The sequence below is a fragment of the Sapajus apella genome, unplaced genomic scaffold (genome assembly GCF_009761245.1).
Source record: "Sapajus apella isolate SASKATOON/1434 unplaced genomic scaffold, GSC_monkey_1.0 scaffold2, whole genome shotgun sequence".
Lineage (NCBI taxonomy): Eukaryota > Metazoa > Chordata > Mammalia > Primates > Cebidae > Sapajus > Sapajus apella.
In genome coordinates, this window is record NW_022436942.1 from 20,857,651 (window position 1) to 20,877,650 (window position 20,000).

At 42.1% G+C, this 20,000-nt stretch overlaps 1 protein-coding gene across 4 annotated transcripts in view; it reads left to right on the forward strand.

Annotated features, from left to right (window-relative positions):
• The window catches only part of SARNP (SAP domain containing ribonucleoprotein), a 67,676-nt gene that overhangs the window by 28,345 nt on the left and 19,331 nt on the right, over positions 1-20,000 (forward strand). For all 4 annotated transcript variants that reach the window (XR_004272849.1, XM_032291497.1, XM_032291506.1 and 1 more), the window contains one exon: positions 810-878. Coding sequence is in view for 3 of the 4 variants with exons in the window: in XM_032291497.1 (XP_032147388.1) it covers positions 810-878 (69 nt within the window). In the remaining variant the exon portion in view is untranslated. The remainder of the gene's footprint in view (positions 1-809; positions 879-20,000) is intronic.

Genomic DNA, 20,000 nt, shown 5'->3' on the forward strand with positions numbered 1-20,000 from the left:
TTTGAGGCAGAGTTTTACTCTTGTTGCCCAGGTTGGAGTGCAATAGCACAATCTCAGCTCACTGCAACCTCTACCTCCTGGGTTCAAGCAGTTCTTCTGCCTCAGCCTCCCAAGTAGCTGGGATTATAAGCATACGCCACGCTTCCTGGCTAATTTCTGTGTTTTTAGTAGAGATGGGGTTTCACCATGTTGGTGAGGCTGATCTCGAACTCCTAACCTCAGGTGATCCGCCTGCCTTGGCTGGCCTCCCAAAGTGCTGGGATTACAGGCGTGAGCCACTGCTCCCAGTCCTAAATATTCTTGTAATAGTAAGTCTCAGGTATCAAGGTTTCCAAGAAAGGAGGGAAGACAGTTGAGTTGAGTAGTAGTTATAGATTGTCTTCTGAAAAAGGAGTTTTGTGATAGTTTCTCTTTGCTTGGAGATAGAGTTAAGAAATATTTGCAGAGACCATGTGAAAATTAATGATTTTGGACTTGAATGGTAGCCCTGTTTGGAGGTGATGATTTAGACTTGTGTTTGCTTTCTCCTGCAGTGTTTGGCTTCCCTTAATCTTAAGCCCTGCTTATCCTCTTGCCACCTGTGATAAATGCAGGAGGCAGGGCTGAATCTTTCACTGTACTCCAGAGGAGGCCTTTTAATAAGCAGTGGATTAGATGGTACTGCTTAGTTTTCTAATTTTGCTCACAGGGTATCTTTGATGTTATAGGCTTATTTGAACTCTTAGCTTCAGGCTATAGTTTCTGCATTTCCTGCTTTCCATTTCAATTTTTAAAAACTATGTTCTTTCTTTCTTTCATGTTTTTAATAGGTTAACTTGGATAAGCTGAAGGAAAGAGCTCAAAGATTTGGTTTGAATGTCTCTTCAATCTCCAGAAAGGTAATGTAGGTTCAATGGAAGTAATGTTTTTGCAACATTAGAGCAGCTTATGGAAACTGCGTAGGCTGGAAATGACCCTTCTGAGAATGTAGCTGGCTACAAATCATTTCATTTCACACACTCCTTTGACTGTCGCCGCCTCTTGCTGATTCTTGATTATGTTGCAGGAATTCACAAGCTGAGTGTTTTTTTCCCATGGATTGTTTTCATAGCTTTCACCCAGGCTGTTAGAGGATGATCTATATTTCTTTTCTTTGTTTCTTTTTTTTTTTTTTTTTTTTTCTTTGAGACAGAGTCACTCTGTTGTCCAGGCTGGAGTGCAATGATGCGATCACAGCTCACTGCAGGCTTGACTTCCCTGTGCTCAGGTGATCCTCCCACCTCGCCTCTCATGTAGCTAAAACTACAGGTATTTGCCACCATGCCTGGCTAATTGTTTTCTATTTTTGGTAGAGATGGGGTTTTGCTATGTTACCCAGGCTGGTCTTGAACTCCTGGGCCCAAGGGATCCATCCACCTCTGCCTCCCAAAGTGCTGGGATTACAGGCATGAGCCACTGCACCCAGCCTGAGCATGGTCTATATTTTGTTGAGCATGGTCTGAGATGTTGAATTCAGTGATGCTAAGACTTATTACATCTACTTTAACTTTGCTAATAGGCATAATGGGAATCAAATAATCAGGAGAAGACAGTCTTGTCTTTAGGTTAAAGGTACCTAGAAATAAAACTTGGAGGTTCAGTGGAACAAAAATAAGAACGTTATTTCATTCTTTCTGCCTCTCTGCTAACTGATGTTATTTAGTTTATTAAGCAAGATGACTTCGTTTACTATATGCTGTGTGGGATGATTGGTTCCCTAGGGCATAGTTGCCTTTGGAGTTTTGCAAGGCACATTGGAGAAAATTATAAGTATTTTTCTATTTGCCTAGAGCAGGTGGTCTTTTAATCTTTGTTGTTTAGAATAGGAACATGTTTCTTGGTTGTCAAAGTGGTGGCAGGGTATTTGAAACCAGAAAAACTATAATTTAAGAAAAAAATCATTGTGTCCAACTTCAGTATAAAAGTATTTAGCTCTCTAGAAAGCCATTGGAAGAAACTTACCTGACATTAGTTATATATTTTGCTTAGGAAAAAACTAAACACTAAAAGTAATCATTACTATGTAACTATGGAACACTTGTGTACAACTTTGTTCTATCTTTCTTCCATTTAGGTTACTTGTTTTTTTTTTTTAATCTTTTTTTTTTTTTTTGAGGCTAAGTTTTGCTCTTGTTGCCCAGGCTGGAGTGCAATGGCACAATCTCCGCTTACCTCAACCTCCATCTTCCAGGTTCAAGCGATTCTCCTGCCTCAGGCCCCCGAGTAGCTGGGATTACAGGCATGTGCCACCACACCCAGCTAATTTTTGTATTTTTAGTAAAGATGGGGTTTTTCCATGTTGGTCAGGCTGGTCTCAAACTCCTGATCGCCTCGGCCTCCCAAAGTTCTGGGATTATAGGCATGAGCCACCGTGCCTGGCTGCCTGGCTAGTTTCTTAAATCCTTTTTTAGAGATGAGGTCTCCCTATGTTGCCCAGGGAAGTCTCAAACTCCTAGCCTCAAGCCATCCTCCTGCCGTGGCCTCCCAAAGTGCTGGATTATAGGTGTGAGCCACTGCACCTAGCCTGGGTTATCATTTTTGATATTAACTGGAAATATAGCATCAGGTCTGTGTGCCTAGCATGATGCTGAGATCATAGGTGCTCAGTGGGAATACTTGCTCATTTATGTGAAGTAAGAAAAAATTGGGAGTTGAGAGACAGAATATGTGATTCTTAAGCCACATGCAGCTTAATTGAGAAGGGCTATTATAAACCAAAGGTCACTTGTGTTGTGCCAGCTGGCTGAGGGGAAGGGTGCCTTGGATCTGCAGCCCTAGTTCTTACCTGTCTTCTCCCTTTTTATATGAGGGCTAGATATCTGAGAACCCAAGCAGTAACTTCACTCCATCTCCTAGGGAATTGTCTGTGTATTCCTTCAGAATTTACAAAGTTGAACATTGTCTCTCTTACTACATAGCTCATATCTCCTGTTATACATTCCTGAGAAGAATTTGTCCATCAGTGCTATGCTGTATACCTGTGTTATTTTTATGGTATTTCATTATAGGAATATCAGGTCTTTCTCTTCCCTTCCCTAGAATTTTTCTCTGTCGTTGACCTATTTTCATTTTTATTCCACAGGAGGCTTAGTAAAACAGATACATTTATTAACTTTGTGACTTTGAACAAATTACTGAACTTCTTTGATCCTTGTCTGTAAGACTTAGAGCGATAACTAGCAACCTGGTTATGAAGAGTAAATAATTGGATACAGGGACAGTTGGCAGTGGCTCATGCCTGAAATCCCATTATTTTGGGAGGCTGAGGTGGGAGGATTAATTGAGCCTGGGAGTTTGAGGCTGCATTGAGCCATGATAGTGACGTTGCACTCTGGCCTGGGAGACAGAGTAAGACCTTGTCTTTTTTTTTTTCTGAGACAGGGTCTTGTTCTGTCATCCAGGCTGGAATGCAGTGGTGTGATCTCAGCTCACTACAACCTCTGCCTCCTGGGTTCAAGTGATTTTCCCACCTCGCCCTCCTGAGTAGCTAAGAATATGGGAATGCACCACCAGGCGCAGCTGATTTTTGCATTTTTAGTAGGGGTGGGGTTTCTTCATGTTGCCCAAGCTAGTCTAGAACTTTTGGCCTCAAGTGATCCACCCACCTTGGCCTCTTAAAGTGTGGGGATTACAGGCGTGAGCCACTGCACATGGCCTAGACTCTGTCTTTAAAAAAAAAATCATATACAGTATTTGAAAGTACCTAATAGTGATACTTTGATCCTCAATAAATGTTAGTTTTCTTCCTTTTTTCTTAGTTCAGTTCTATTGATAAATTGGCTTTATGGCCTTAAAATTCAGTCAATTAACTTGTATCAGTTTTAGTTTTAGTTGATCGTTGATGAAATTTCAGCTCCCATTTTAAGTCTCTGGAAGGTTGTAATATAATAATGGTAATTGGCAGAACTCTAGCTATGAGCTTCCTTCTCTAATAACATTGATTGTCAATGAATGTGTATAGCATATTTTTTATTTGCATATGTGCTAGAGTAGTGCTTCTGAAATTATCTGTGGCAAAAAACTAGTTTAAAAAATTTATTATTGCAGAGTGATACTTTTATAAAATACAATTAAAATGCTACAACAGTATTAAATTTTTCTGAAAGTTTCTAAACATTTTCAATTTCTGGACTTTTACGAATTACTAAGAAACAGTTTGAAAACTAGCACCAGGAGGCAGACTAAGTAGCACTTTACTAGAATATATATGGTTTCCAGGGACTACTTCACTTGGAGATTTTTGTCTTTTTTAGACGGAGTCTCTCTTTGTCACCCAGGCTGGAGTACAGTGGTACCATCTTGGCTCACTACAACCCCTGCCTGTGGGTTCAAGCTGTTCTCTTGCCTCAGCCTCCCAAGTAGGCTAAACACTGAAAGTAATCATTACTGTACCACTGTGGAACACTTGTGTACAACTTTGTTCCATCTTTCTTCTATTTAGGTTACTTGTGTTTTTTTAAATCTTTTTTTTTTTTTTTTTTTTTTGAGATTGAGTTTCGCTCTTGTTGCCCATGCTGGAGTGCAGTGGCATAATCTCGGCTCACTGCAACCTCCGTCTTCCAGGTTCAAGCGATTCTCCTGCCTCAGGTGCCTGAGTAGCTGGGATTACAGGCATATGCCACCACACCCAGCTAACTTTTGTATTTTTAGTAAAGATGGGGTTTTTCCATGTTGGTCAGGCTGGTCTCAAACTCCTCAGGTAATCCACCTGCCTTGGCCTCCCAAAGTGCTGGGATTATAAGTGTGTGCCACCATGCCCAGCTAATTATTTATTTTTTTAGTAGAGATGGGTTTCACTATGCTGGCCAGACTGGTCTTGAACTCCTGACCTTGTGATTCACCCACCTCAGCCTCCCAAAGTGCTGGGATTACAGATGTGAGCCATTGCACCCAGCCAGTTTGTGACTTTTTGAGATGTCCTCTTTGAGTATTTATTTATGTTGTTTGTAAATCTTGATTTTCAGAACCATCCTAATTTAAACAGTTTGGTTTATTTTGTCCCATAAATGATCAGTGTCCCAGAAATGCTGATATTTTGCTGTCTAGACCAGCACTGCCCAATAAAACTTATTTTACAAAGCCATTTGTGGCTAGTGGCTACTGTATTGGGCAACTTATATCTAGCTTATATCTCCTATACAGCTTTCATAAATAATTGTAGAAAATATAAGCCATTTCAGAGTAAATCTATGAAAGGAGTAAAGTTGGAGGAAAGGGAGTAAGAAATAAGAAAAGTAAGGATTTTTTTTTCTAGAACTTAGTGTTCTAGTTCTAAATCCTGGAATTGCAGCTGCGTACATTGTCTGGTGAGAGTTGCCTAGTTCTTGTGGTTAACTATTTATTGCCATAATGAGTTGCTACCTAGAGTTTGTTTGGTTGGCTGAGGTTAGTAACAAGGTTAAGTTTGTGTTTACGGAACTGCCAGAGGAGCAGACTTTTTTAATTTTTTTGAGATGGTGTTTCACTCTTGTTGCCCAGACTGGAGTGCGATGACGCTATCTCGGCTCACTGCAACCTCTGCCTCCCAGGTTCAAACGAGTCTCCTGCCTCAGCCTTCCAAGTAGCTGGGATTACAGGCATGTGCTACCACACCTGACTGATTTTTATATTTTTAGTAGAGATGGGGTTTCTCCATGTTGGTTAGGCTGGTCTCGAACTCCCAACCTTAGGTGATCTGCCTGCGTCTGCCTCCCAAAATGCTGGGATTATAGGTGTGAGCCACCATTCCTGGCCCAGATGAGCATACTTTTGTCCACCTCATCCTGGGATTCTGGGTTCCAGCGTAGCCTTCTATATAATTTGGTCACTTGTCTTTAAGTTGGGTAATTGTCTAGGCACAGATTTTATTCAGTTATATGTGGTGCAAATAGTGGATGTTAGCAAGTAGTGTAGCCGCTTCTCTATCCAGTATTCTAAACAAGACAATGAGAAACCCACTTTTTGTCATCTCCATTGTATAGGGTTTATCTGCTTGATCCAACTTATGGCCCTGCTTGTTTACTGGTTTCTCTTTAGTGGACTTGGCTACTGGTCAATGTAGTATATGAATAAAGAGAGGAAGTATGTGAGAGCAAATTGAGGTACGGATTGAATAATGTTTATGATTGATTTCTTTTTTACTTTTTTTTTTTTTTAGAGATAGGGTCTCACCATGTTACCCAGGCTGGTCTCCAATTCCTGGGCTCAAGTGATCCTCCTGCCTCAGCCTCCCAAAGTACTGGGATTACAGGTGTTAGCCACTGTACTCAGCCTGATTTTTTTTTTTCTAAATTGTCACAATCTACTCATCTCCTCTTCATATTTTAGATTTATGGCTTGAGCATATTACAGATTTAAGGAACCCGAGTCTCTGCTATTTTTCCTAGGCTGACTTTTGCATAACTATTTATATATTTCAGTTTTCAGCTCCACTAGTATACTATACACATGTCAGAACTACACAGAAATATGAAGAAATCTCTCTCCCTCCTCCCCACAGTCTCCCCTAAATCATCATCTCGTTTTCCCTCTGCCCAAGAAAAGTCTGTTCGTTCATGTTTCTAGCTCAAGTCTCAGTGAATAGAATCCTGTTGGTTTAGGTTAATGGAAAGTGACAAGGCAAAGAATGGTATTGGCATTTACAGACATATTTTACATAAGAGGCTGTAAATTGCCCCTTTCAACTCTTCGGACCATTTGAGGATAGAGTGGCATGCCTTTTCTCATAAGCCTTATGGTGATTGTGGACTAATAAACCTCCCACACCCCTCCAACAAAACAAAACTCAGATAAATAACATCTACCTGGTTTGTTCTGATTGATCACCAGCTAGGTTTTCTGTTTTTTGCTTGACTGGTTGTTTTGTCTCTATCTGTTTGCCATGCCTCCCAAGAGAAATAAGTGTTTGGGTCAGTGCTATTAGTGAAGGACAGAACTTAGCCTGGCACATAGGAAACCTTTTTTTTTTTTTTTAAGACAGGGTCTCACCCTTGTCACCCAGGCTGGAGTGCAGTGGCACAGTGACAGCTCACTGTGGTCTCAACCTCCTAGGCTCATGTGATCCTCCTGCCTCAGCCTCCTGAGTTGCTGGGACTATAGGCATGTACCACCACACCCAGCTAATTTTAGTATTTTTTGTAGTATTGGGGTTTCACCATGTTGCCCAGGCTGGTCCTGAACTCCTAGACTCAAACAATCTGCCAGCCTCAGCCTCCCAAAGTTCTGAGGTTACATGTGTGAGCCACTGCACCTGGCCAGAAACTCATCTTTGAAAGGAGTGAAGCCTGGGTAGCATAGTGAGACCTGGTCTTCTATAAAAAGTAAAAACAAATTAGATACAGTATGGCACATGCCTGTGGTCCTGGTACTTAGGAGACTGAGATGGGAGAATTGCTTGAGCCCAGGAGGTGGAGATTGCAGTGAGCCATGTTCATACCACTGCACATCAGCCTAAGTGATGGAGCGAGACCCCGTCTTCATAAAAAAAATTTAAAAAAGAAAAGAGTGAGAGATGGATAAAGGGAATAAAGCCAGGTCAGTTAATGTATTTGTAGTCAGAGGATATCAGCTTTGGTAAAAACTAAGTCTGGGCTTAGTGCTGTAGTATTAACTGCTGTGCTGATTTGAATGGAGTGTTTTGTTGTTTTTTTTTTCAAACATCGGCACCCTTGGGAAGGAAAAACTTCATACTTTTAGGACATTATAAGAAATCCATGAACGGAGGTATTTAAAAAACAAAACAAGTCTAATCCCACGCACTAAGCAGAAAACTGGAATGTAGTTGATACTCTTCTCCTTCCCCAGGAATGTGAGCGGGGTATATGTTACTGATTCTTGATTACTAGTAGAAGGTACAAGCATCTTTTATCCCTATCGACCTTAGTATATCTTCTTTTTTTTTCTATTAGAATATTACCAGGATTTTTCTACTTATAGCCCTTCATATAGATAACTGTCCTAAAGAGTTATCTTAAGGCCACTAAACCCTGAAGGATACTTTTTCCGGGTTTATGATTTTTGCCACTCTTCTTTCCTGATGGGTATAGTCTGTGTTAGCACAGTGTCACAATATAAAAGGTTTAGGCTGGGCACAGAGGCTCACACCTTTAATCCTAGCTCTAGTACTTTGGGGTATCACTTGATCCCAGGAGTTCGAGACTAGCCTAGGCAACATAATAAGACCCTATCTTTAACACAAAACAAAAATAGCCAGGCATGGTGGTGAGTGCCTGTAGTCCTAGTTCCGTGAAAGGCTGAGGTGGAAGCATTGCTTGAGTCCAGGAGGTCAAGGCTGCAGTAAGCCATGATGGCACCACTGCACTTTAGCCTGGGCAACAAAGCAAGACCCTACTGAACAACAAAAAAGAATATATAAAGGTTGAAAAGAAACCATGCCTCTACCAACAGTCTTCTTGTTGATGAGGCTGGTGACTAGAATATTCTTGGGTAGTTGCAGTGATAATTTTCATGAGCCTTTTGTATTACATTTTTTTTATCACCATTGATAGGAGATGAACCGCTTCATAGTGATAGAGATATTGGACCTGCCTTGTTTTTGAGGAGCTTGTCACGTAACTGTATTGAGATACCAAAGAGGAAGCTGAGACAAAGTCAATTCAAAGTACAGAAGGGCACCAGTCTTCTAGCATACAGATTTCATTGTAGTTAAATGAAGGCAGACTGTTTTCAATTCACTCCTTCTGGAGAGCCTATTGTCTTCTAGAGATAGAAGATCATACAGCAGTCCTCCCTTATCTGTGGGTGTGCTTTCTGTTGTTTTAGTTACCCTTGGTCAACCACAGTCCTAAAATATTAAATGGAAAACTCTAGAAACAAACAGTTTATAAGTTTTAAACTGCACACTGTTCTCAATAGCATGATAAAATCTTGCCCTGTCCTGCTTGGGTATGTGAATCATCCCTCTGTCAAGCATATCCCTACTACTTCCCCATTAGAGTAGTGCTTGTGTTGAAGTAACTGTTATTTTCCTTAATATTGGCTCTAATGCACAAGAGTAGTGATGCTGGCATATCATTGTAATTTGTTATAATTTTTTTTTTGAGACAGAGTTTTACTCTTGTTGCCCAGGCTGGAGTGTAATGGCGCGATCTCAGCTCACTCCAACCTCTACCTTTTGGGTTCAAGTGATTCTTCTGCTTCAGCCTCCCAAGTAGCTGGGATTACAGGCGTTCGCCACTATGCCCAGCTCTTTTTTTTTTTTTTACTTTTTTTGAAATAAGAGTTTTGCTTTGTCGCCCAGGCTGAAGTTGCGGTGGTGCGATCTCGGCTCACTGCAACCCCCACCTTCTGGGTTCAAGCAGTTGTCCTGCCTCAGCCTCCCAAGTAGCTGGGATTACAGGAATGCACCACCGTGCCCAGCTGATTTTTTTTTTGTATTTTTAGTAGAGCCGGGGTTTCACTATATTGGCCAGGCTGGTCTCGAATTCCTGACCTTGTGATCTGCCTGACTTGGCTTCCCAAAGTGCTGGGATTACAGGCATGAGCCACTGCATCCAGCTGTGTTTTTATTTTGAGGCCAGGTCTTGCTCTCTTGCACAGGCTGGAGTTCAGTGGCATGATCACAGCTCATTGTAGCCTCTACCTCCTGGGCTCAAAGGATCCTCCCATCTCAGCCTCCTGAGTAGCTGGGACTACAGGCACACACCAACACACCGGGCTAAGTTTTTAATTTTTTTGTAGAGAAAGGATCTTGCTGTCTCAAACTCTTGGGCTCAAGCGATCTCCCACCTTGGCTTCCCAGAGTGCTGGGATTACAGGCTTGGGCCACCATTCCCGGCCTGTTCTATTTTATTATTGCTATTAATCTCTTATTGTATCTAATTTATAAATTAAACTTACAGGTAAAAACATAGTATATATTGGGCTTGGTGCTATTTGAGGTTTTAAGGGGTCATAGCATGTATCTCCCTCATATAAGAGGGACTACTTATGGTACTATGGATTTAGAAGTTGGTCACCGACCTTCTCAGAGGTTCTGTAATTAGGTTTTGTTAGTTTAAGTATGGCTATATAAACCTTTTCTAAAGGAAGAACGATGGGGCCATGCATAGGACATTACCAACAGGGAACTTTATAAACCTAAGGAACCATAAGCTATGGTGAAGAGTTTGGTAGAATATCTTTTTTTTGGGTGGGGGGAGGCAGGGTGTTACTCTGTTGCCCAGGCTAGAGTGCAGTGAATGGTGCAGTCTTGGCCAACTGCAGCCTTTGCCTCCTGGGTTCAAACGATTCTCCTGCCTCAGCTTCCTGAGTAGCTGGGATTACAGATGCCCGCCACCATACCCTGCTAATTTTTCTTTTTCTTTTCTTTTGTTTATGTATTTATTATTTTTATTTTTTTTTTTTTTTTTTTTGAGACAGAGTGTCGCCCTTGTTACCCAGGCTGGAGTGCAATGGCGCGATCTCGGCTCACTGCAACCTCCGCCTCCTGGCTTCAAGCAATTCTCCTGCCATAGCCTCCCGAGTAGCTGGGACTACAGGCATGCACCACCATGCCCAGCTAATTTTTGTATTTTTAGTAGAGACGGGGTTCCACCATGTTGACCAGGATGGTCTTGATCTCTTGACCTCGTGATCCACCTGCCTCGGCCTCCCAATGTGCTGGGATTATAGGGGTGAGCCACCGTGCCCAGCCTCTTTTTATTTTTATTTTTTTAAAGATGGAGTCTATGTTGCTCAGAGTGGAGTGCAATGATGCAGTCTCGGCTCACTGCAACCTCTGCCTGCTGGCTTCAAGCAATTCTGCCTCAGCCTCCTGAGTAGCTGAGACTATAGGTGCACGCCACCATGCCCGGATAATTTTTTTGTATTTTTAGTAGAGATGGGGTTTCACCATGCTGGCCAGGCTGGTCTCGAACTCCTGACTTCATGATCTACACTCCTCGGCTTCCCAAAGTGCTGGGAGTATAGGCGTGAGCCACCACGCCTGGCCAATTTTTGTGTTTTTAGTAGAGCTGGGTTTCTTCATGTTGGCCAGGTTGGTCTCAAATTTGTGACCTCGTAATCCACTTGCTTTGGCTCCCAAAGTGCTGGGATTACAGGTGTGATTGGTAGAATTTTTTTTTCCTCCCCCACTCCTTTTTTTTTTTTTTTTTTTTTTTTTTTTTTTTCTTTTTTTGAGGTGGAGCTTTGATCTTGTTGCTCAGGCTGGAGTGCAATGGCATGATTTCAGCCTGCTGCAACCTCTGCCTCCCAGGTTCAAGTGATTCTCCTGCCTCAGTCTCCCTAGTATCTGGGAATACAGGCATGCATCACCACAGCCGGCTAATTTGTATTTTTAGTAGAGATGGGGTTTCTCCATGTTGATCAGGCTGGTCTTGAACTCCCGAGCTCAGGTGATCTGCCTGCCTCGGCCTCCCAAAGTGCTGAGGCCGAGGATTACAGGCGTGAACCACTAAGCCTGGTGGTAGAATATCTTTAAAGGAAGTAGGGGTAGAAAAATTAGATCCCAGAATAAGTTGGAAAACTAGCCTGCTTCGTAAATTTGGGTACTATTCAAATAAGCAACAGTGCCTAGGCTTAGTGTGAAATGTAATTCTCCATTTCTTTCTCATATACATAGGACCAAGAAAAACACAGATAGTAGAATTGTAAGTGGAAAAAACAAAACTCAATGTAGGTTCCCTCAGCCATTGACACCTCATGATCAAGAGCATTTGGGGGAATTTCCCTACTCCTTCATCCTAGGTTATCAGTTTTCCCAAAAATCCTTCTTCCAGTTGAAGAATTATGTTCTTTTCAACTTGGATTAACTAGCAAGAAAAGAAGATAACTCTATGGTAGATAGAAATAGATAGCAATTGAGAGTGGATATCTTAGAAGATAAATTTCAGGAAAAGCTAAAACTCAACTTTATGTAGTTTTCAGGATTTCTTAGATAACATTTCTTGGAGCATTTTTAAGACTAAACAAATGTTTAACCACTCCTTTACATTCCCTTTTAATTCTTGATACTTTGAAAATAAATATTGGGCCTTTTCAAGGAGAGATACAATTTATAATCTTATATCTGTTTTTTTTTCTGTCTCCTCCCGTTTAAGATAAAAATCATACACTGCTTTCTCCAACCCACCCAATGGAATAAACTTTGAGGGAGTGGCAAAAGGAGCTGTTTAAAGAGGAAACATTATAGACATGGTGGCTTAACCTGTAATCCCAGCACTTTGGGACGCCAAGGAGGGCGGATCACCTGAGGTCAGGAGTTTGAGACCAGCCTGGCCAACATGGTGAAACCCCATCTCTACTAAAAAATACTGGGTGTGGTGGCTAACGCCTGTAGTCCCAGCTACTTGGGAGGCTGAAGCACGAGAATCACTTGAACCCGGGAGGTGGAGATCACAGTGAGCTGAGGTCATGCCACTGCACTCCAGACTGGGCAACAGAGACTTGGTCTCAAAGTATAATAATAATAATAATAACAAGAGGAAATAGTGGAGGAAACTCTCTGACCTCAGTTTATCCCATCATCTGATTCTTCATTTCTTCCTACTGAGGAACAGAACTTGTCTTTTGTCTGTAGCACAAATACGTCATCTCCCTCCCTTCCCAGTTTTCCCCACACCCACACTTCCCACTTCCTTTTATTATAATTCCGATCAATGATGTTATTATGTGTGCCATTCATCTCCTGTTGAACCACTTGGTTATAGGAATTTGGAAGAGCAAAGAGACAATCGAATTTTTCTCTTGTCTTGTCTAGGGCTCTTGACAGTGTTTCTGATTTCAATCAGAGAAGTGGGAGACAGGTTTTTCTTTGCTCAGCTTCTGTTCTACTGTCCCACTATTCCCTAATCCTTCAACGCATACTTTTTACCTAGCCAATGTATGAGGAAAAAATTGGACAAGAGATGTTAGAAATATAAATTGAACATTTTCAGAGGAAGCTTTTAAAATCTAGGGAAGCAAGGTGAGATTTTTGATGCTATGTCAACATTCATGGCTGGTGCCTTGCTCTATATTTATTATAAACTGGGTATTTGGGAAAAGTTCTGTTAGATGATTAGATTTTCCTAAAGGTGCCTGGCTGAGACCATTAAGCTCTTGTGCCTTTTAATTTTATGTATTTCTTTCTGATTTCATTCATTGAATTTGCAACTGGAGAACTTCAGGTAAATAAATTTGTAGTAAGAAATACTCTTTTCCATTTCCCCTGCTCAATACCCCTCCATAATGTCTTTGTATTCCTTCATCTAACATGTCAGAACTGATGACTTTGATAAAAAACAAGTTTTATGCTCTCTGTGGCCCCCTGGTAGTCTTTGCCACAAAAGTAAATACACCATGAAAGAGAAAGGAGTGCTGGATTCTGTTAAGTCTGTTTTACTTTTCAGTATGTTCAGTTGTTTATGCCAGCCTGGTTCTTGAGATAGGCTTATTCTCTGGATGAGAGTTTTTTCTTTTTTCTTTTGAAAGCACCACTCTTAGTACATAAGGTAAATAATTTTTAAAATTACATTATATCTGGTTGTATATCTAATTTTCAGGTGATAGGTAGTTGGCCTGGCCTTTCTAAGTGAAGCAGCATCTATCCACACTCCAGATACTCTCTCCAGCTGTGGTGAAATGTGAGCTCTCTTGAATCCAAGTATACTCAGCCCTCTGTATCCATGGGTTCCACATCTGTGGATCAAAAGTATTTGAAGGGAAGAAAAATACAACTATAAAAAATACTACAAGTAAAACAGTATAAGGCAAATATAGGCCAGGCATGGTGGCTCAAGCCTGTAATCCCAGCACTTTGAGAGGCCGAGGCAGGTGGATCACGAGGTCAAGAGATCGAGACCATCCTGGTCAACATGGTGAAACCCCGTCTCTACTAAAAATACAAAAAATTAGCTGGGCATAGTGGCACGTGCCTGTAATCCCAGCTACTAAGGAGGCTGAGGTAGGAGAATTGCCTGAACCCAGGAGGCGGAGGTTGCGGTGAGCCGAGATCGTGCCATTGCACTCCAGCCTGGGTAACAAGAGTGAAACTCCGTCTCAAAAAAAAAAAAAAAAAAGACAAATATAACAGCTATTTATATAACATTTACATTGTATTAGATATAAGTATTCTAGAGATGATTTAAAGTATACAGAGGATGAGCATAGGTTATATACAAATACTATGCCTTTTTTTTTTTTTTTTTTTTTTAAAGATGTTGTCTCACTGTGGAGTGCTGTGGTCCAGATCATGGCTCACTGCAGCCTCCTCCACCTCCTGGGCTCAAATAATCCCACATCATCCCCCCCAAGTAGCTGGGACCACAGGCATATACCACCATGCCCAGCTAATTTTATTTTGCAGAGACAAGATCTCCTTATTTTGCCCAGGCTGGTCTCAAACTCCTGGGCTCATGTATTCCTTCTGCCTCTCAAAGTGCTTAGATTACAGGCAGAAGCTGCTGCACCTAGCCTTATGTCATTTTGTATAAAGGACTTGAGCACCCAGAGATTTTGGTGTCTGTAGGTGGGGCAGGGGTGGTCCTGAAGCCAACCCTTCTTGGATACTGAGGGACAACTGTATATCCTTCAAAGTCTGTATGGGAGGAAATAAAGTGGTGTTGGGGAGGGAGTTTTTGGTATATGTGTATGTGCTTAATTTTTTTGATAGGAAATTTTGGTTAAAAGCTCCTCATGTTGTGAGAGCTATAGCAGAATGGGAATAATACGTATGTTAATACATGAAAGGCTAACACTTGAGTAATATTGTTCTTTGGATTGGCATTGATAAGGAGAGGTAAAATTTTATACATGTGGATTCAGTTAAAATTACATTGAACAATATAGGATAGTTCATTTTCTTACGCACGTACCAGAATAGCAGAGTTGCTCTTCATGACTGATAACTGAAGGAAGTCAGATCCCATAGTATTTTGGAGCTGGAAGTAGGGGTGAGGCAGGACATCAAATTGGAGATATTTTAAGGGGGATACTTGGTGGTGATGTTTGTAAATAAGCAAAGACCCATTTTTAATATAATATGAAATCTTTTGTTAAAATCTAGAAAATTGGCCGGGCGCGGTGGCTCACGCTTGTAATCCCAGCACTTTGAGAGACTGAGGCGGGTGGATCACGAGGTCAAGAGATCGAGACCATCCTGGTCAACATGGTGAAACCCCGGCTGGGCATGGTGGCGCACGCCTTTAGTCCCAGCTACTCGGGAGGCTGAGGCAGGAGAATTGCTTGAACCCAGGAGACGGAGGTTGCGGTGAGCCGAGTTCGCACCATTGCACTCCAGCCTGGGTAACAAGAGCGAAACTCCGTCTCATAAAAAAAAAAAAAAAAATCTAGAAAATTTTAACTCATTTCTTCCTCTCCCTTTCCTTTGCTACTCTTTCTTTTATTATTATTATTTTTTTTATTTTTATTTTTTGAGAGAGTCTCTCTCTGTTGCCCACACTGGAGTGCAGTGGCGTGACCTCACCTTACTGCAACCTCTGTTTCCTGGGTTCAAGCGATTCTCCTGCCTCAGCCTCCTGAGTAGCTGGAACTACAGGTATACACCACCACACCTGGCTAACTTTTGTAGTTTTGGTAGAGGCGGGGTTTTGCCATGTTGGCCAGACTGGTCTCAAACTTCTGACTTCAGGTGATCTGCCCACCTCTGCTTCCTAAAATGCTTGGATTACAGGCGTGAGCCACACCACTGTGCTTGGCCATCTTTTTTCATGTTTAAAAAAAAAATTTAACTTTTTAATTTCCAAGGCAGATTCTTAGGACAGAAATAGAAATGTGTGGCCAGGTGTGTGGCTCACCCCTGTAATCCCAGCACTTTAGGAGGCCAAGGTGGGCAGATCACGAGGTCAGGAGATTGAGACCATCCTGGCTAACACAGTGAAACCCTATCTCTACTAAAAATACAAAAGATTAGCCAGGCATGGTGGCACGTACCTATAATCCCAGCTACTTGGGAGGTTGAGGCAGAAGAATTGCTTGAACCCAGGAGGCGGAGGTTGCAGTGAACTGAGATCATGCCACTACACTCCAACCTGGGTGACAGAGTGAGACTCCGTCTCCCAAAAAAAAAAAAGAAAAGAAATAGAAATGTGTTTTCAGGGTGTTGTACATTTGGAGTTTACAACAAAATATTAAATCTGGAAATCCCTAGTAGGGAGATGTGTAACTGAGAAGATGATATTTGGAATGCTTTATCTGGACTTTATTTAATTAATTTATTTATTTTGAGGGGGTCTTTCACTCTTGTCATCAGTCTGGAGTGATGTGATGCAATCTCAGCTCACTGCAACCTCCACTTCCGGGGTTCAAGTGATTCTCTTCCCTCCGCCTCCTGAGTAGCTGGGATTACAGGTGCCTGCCACCATGCCTGGCATGTGGTTTCACCATGTTGGTCAGTCTGGTCTCAAACTGACCTCATGATCCTCTCATTTTGGCCTCCCAAAGTGTTGGGATTACAGGCATGAACCATCATATCCAGCCCCTTGATCTGGACTTTAGAAAGTAATTGTTGGTGGGAGTCTATTGGGGTATAGAGGAGGCAGTTACAGAATTTGCATATCATATCCATGCTTAGGTATGAGGTGGGTGAAAAGAAGGAGCAATTCGAAATGAACAGAGGTGGTACAGTGCCTCATGCCTGTAATCCTAATACTTTGGGAGGCCAAAATGGGAGGATCACTTGAGCCCAGGAGTTGAGACCAGCCTGGGCAGCATAGTGAGACCTTGTTTCTACAAAAAAATAAAAAATTAGCTGAGCAGGGTGACATGCCTGAAATCCCAGCTATTTCTAAGGCTGAGGTGGGAGGATTGGTTGAGTCAGGGAGGTCCAGGCTGCAGTGAGCTGTGATCGTGCCACTGCGCTTCAGCCTGGGTGACAGAGCGAGAGACCCTGTCTAAAAAGAAAAAAGGCAGGTATAGTGACTCATGCCTATAATCCCAGCACTTTGGGAGGCCGAGGCGGGTGGATCACTTGAGGTTGCGAGTTCCAGACCAGCCTGGCCAACATGGTGAAACCCTGTCTCTACTAAAAATACAAAATTAGCCAGGTATGGTGGTGCATGCCTGTAATTCCAGCTACTTGGGAGGCTGAAGCAGGAGAATCGCTTGAACCCGGGAGGCGGAGGTTGCAGTGAGCCAAGATTGCACCACTACACTCCAGCATGGGCAACAGAGTGAGACTGTCTCAAAAAAATTATTTATTCATTTATTTTAGAGATGTGGGGTCTCATTCTGTTGCCCTGGTGAGAGTACAGGTGCAAGCCCGTATTAAAAATACAAAATTAGCCAGGTGTGGTGGGCTGAGGCAGAAGAATCTCTTGAACCTGGGAGGTGGAGGTTGCAGTGAGCCGAGATGGCACTGTTGCACTCCAGCCTGGGTGACAAGAGCAAAACTCTCTTTCAAAAAAAAAAAAAATTCCTCCTTTTCCTTCATATCAGTTCTGTAGGAAAAAAATGTCTGTGTGCTGCTGCAACCTAGTTGCCTCCTCTTTTCCCCACATAACTGCGGTGTTCCCTGATCTTGTTTTGGCATATTTCTTCCTGTATTCAACTATGATGAAAGATTCTCTCTGCTTCTCTATTTGAATTATAGGAGAGCAGTAAGACAGGTGTGCTACCCATAGTCCTCTGTGATTTCTGCACAGCTCTCTTTTTACTCCTCACATCTCTGCAGCTGAAATATTGTTTGTAGGTAGCATAAAGTTTGGAATAACCCTAGCATTTATAGGAGAAAATTGGAGCAGGATGGCAGCCTTATTTGAACTTGGTGAGAAATTTTAAAAAGTTGTTTGGCTACACAGCTAAAGAAAGTCATTAGAGTGAATCGCCAACCAACAGAATGGAAAAAAATGTTTGCAATCTACCTATCTGACAAAGAGCTGATATCCAGAATCTACAAAGAACTAAAACAGATTTACAAGAAAAAAACAAGCCCATTCAAAAGTGGGCAAAGGACATGAACAGACACTTTACAAAAGAAGAGATACATGAGGCCAACAAACATGAAAAAATGCTCATCATCACTGGTCATCAGAGAAATGCAAATCAAAACTACATTGAAATACCACCTCACGCCAGTTAGAATGGCGATCATTAAAAAATCTGGAGACAACAGATGCTGGAAAGGATGTGGAGAAATAGGAACACTTTCACACTGTTGTTGGGAGTGTAAATTAGTTCAATCATTGTGGAAGACAGTGTGGCGATTCCTCAAGGACCTAGACATAGAAATTCCATTTGACCCAGCAATCCCATTACTGGGTATATATCCAGAGGATTATAAATCGTTCCACTATAAGGACACATGCACACGAATGTTCATTGCAGCACTGTTTACAATAGCAAAGACCTGGAACCAACCCAAATGCCCATCGATGATAGACTGGACAGGGAAAATGTGGCACATATACACCATGGAATACTAGGCAGCCATCAAAAACAATGAGTTTGTGTCCTTTGTAGGGACATGGATGAACCTGGAAACCATCATTCTCAGCAAATTGACACAAGAACAGAAAATCAAACACTGCATGTTCTCACTCATGGGTGGGTGTTGAACAGTGAGAACACATGGACACAGGGAGGGGAGCATCACACACTGGGGTCTGTCGGGGGGGGAAATAGGGGAGGGACAGCGTGGGGTGGGGAGTTGGGGAGAGATAGCATGGGGAGAAATGCCACATATAGGTGATGGGGAGGAAGACGGCACATCACACTGCCATGTGTGTACCTATGCAACAATCTTGCATGTTCTTCACATGTACCCCAAAACCTAAAATGCAATAAAAAAAAAAAATTGGAGGACAAAAAAAAGAAAAGAAAAAGTTGTTTGGTCTGTATTTTTTCAAAGCTACTTCAAATTGGCCCGAAATAATTGTTGCACATAAGGATCACCGGGGGACCCTTTAAAAAATACAGCTCTGTAGGCCTGCCCTTTTGAGATGTAGATTTATTAGGTTGGGTTGTGGCCAGAAATCTGCATTTTTAAATACTTCAGATCTGTTTTCCTAGTGTTCACTCTAAATTTCTGATTGGTCAGGTAACTGTCCTTTCTTTTCTATGTGTTTTGGCTAAGACAGCATTCACTTTTCAAAAGTTTCAGCTTCCCTCTATTCATTTCTTGACATTTCTGCCAAGCTCTGCATAGCTTATCCTTAAAAGCAACAGCTTCTTGGCTTTTAAGGGAGGGAGATGGGGACTTTTAATAGAAACTTGATTTCCGGGGGTCTCAAGTGTGAAGCCTTCATTTCCTCCACCTGCCTTGCTTTGTCCTACAATCAGCTAGAGCAAGACCGAAACGACCTCCTCTGGGGTTGAAGAGGAGTGGGGGTTGGGGAAAGAGCTTGATTTGGACAAGAGAAAGAAAAAGTGATGGAAGCTAGTGAGTGAGAAGAGCGTTTGGTTCTGAGCTCACTGTGTTCTTGGGCTTCAACTCCTGTGAAGATATGAGGAGACACAATTCTTGCTGATCTCTAATTGTGGTGTAACTTTAAAGTTCCTAGCACGCTACCAGCCCTAGAAACTTGATACTGATCTCACAGTTGAAAGAGATTGAGAGTAGGTAAGGTGATTAAATTGGGTAGGTGTGTTACGTGTATGTGTGTGGATAGTGTTGGAGTGTCTACCATGTTATTTGCTAAGATGGTGTACTTGCCGCTAATCTGGTCTCTCACCTTCGTCTACTCAAGCTCTGTGCATTGATTTTCGGGACCACCCCATGTTCTGTCATCTGGCTGGCATAAAGGCTTGGGAATAAACAGTTTCAGAAACTGGGGCAGGAGAGGTGACAGCTGTGTTTTTAAGCATCGAAGTGTTTCTGAGAATAACTATCAGTTGCTGTCATTCATCCTGAGAGTATGAAATTGGAAGCTCACTTACCCTGGAGTGTTTCATAACCTTTACCTCTGGGAAGTCAGGGCCATGTCATCATTAATCTACCATCCCCTGAAAGCCCCGAGGCTCTGCTTTTCATCCTGCCATTAGTCATGTGGCAGTAAGATTCAGGAAAAGTGGCCAAAAGGCTCCGTTTTCCTTTTTGCTACACTACC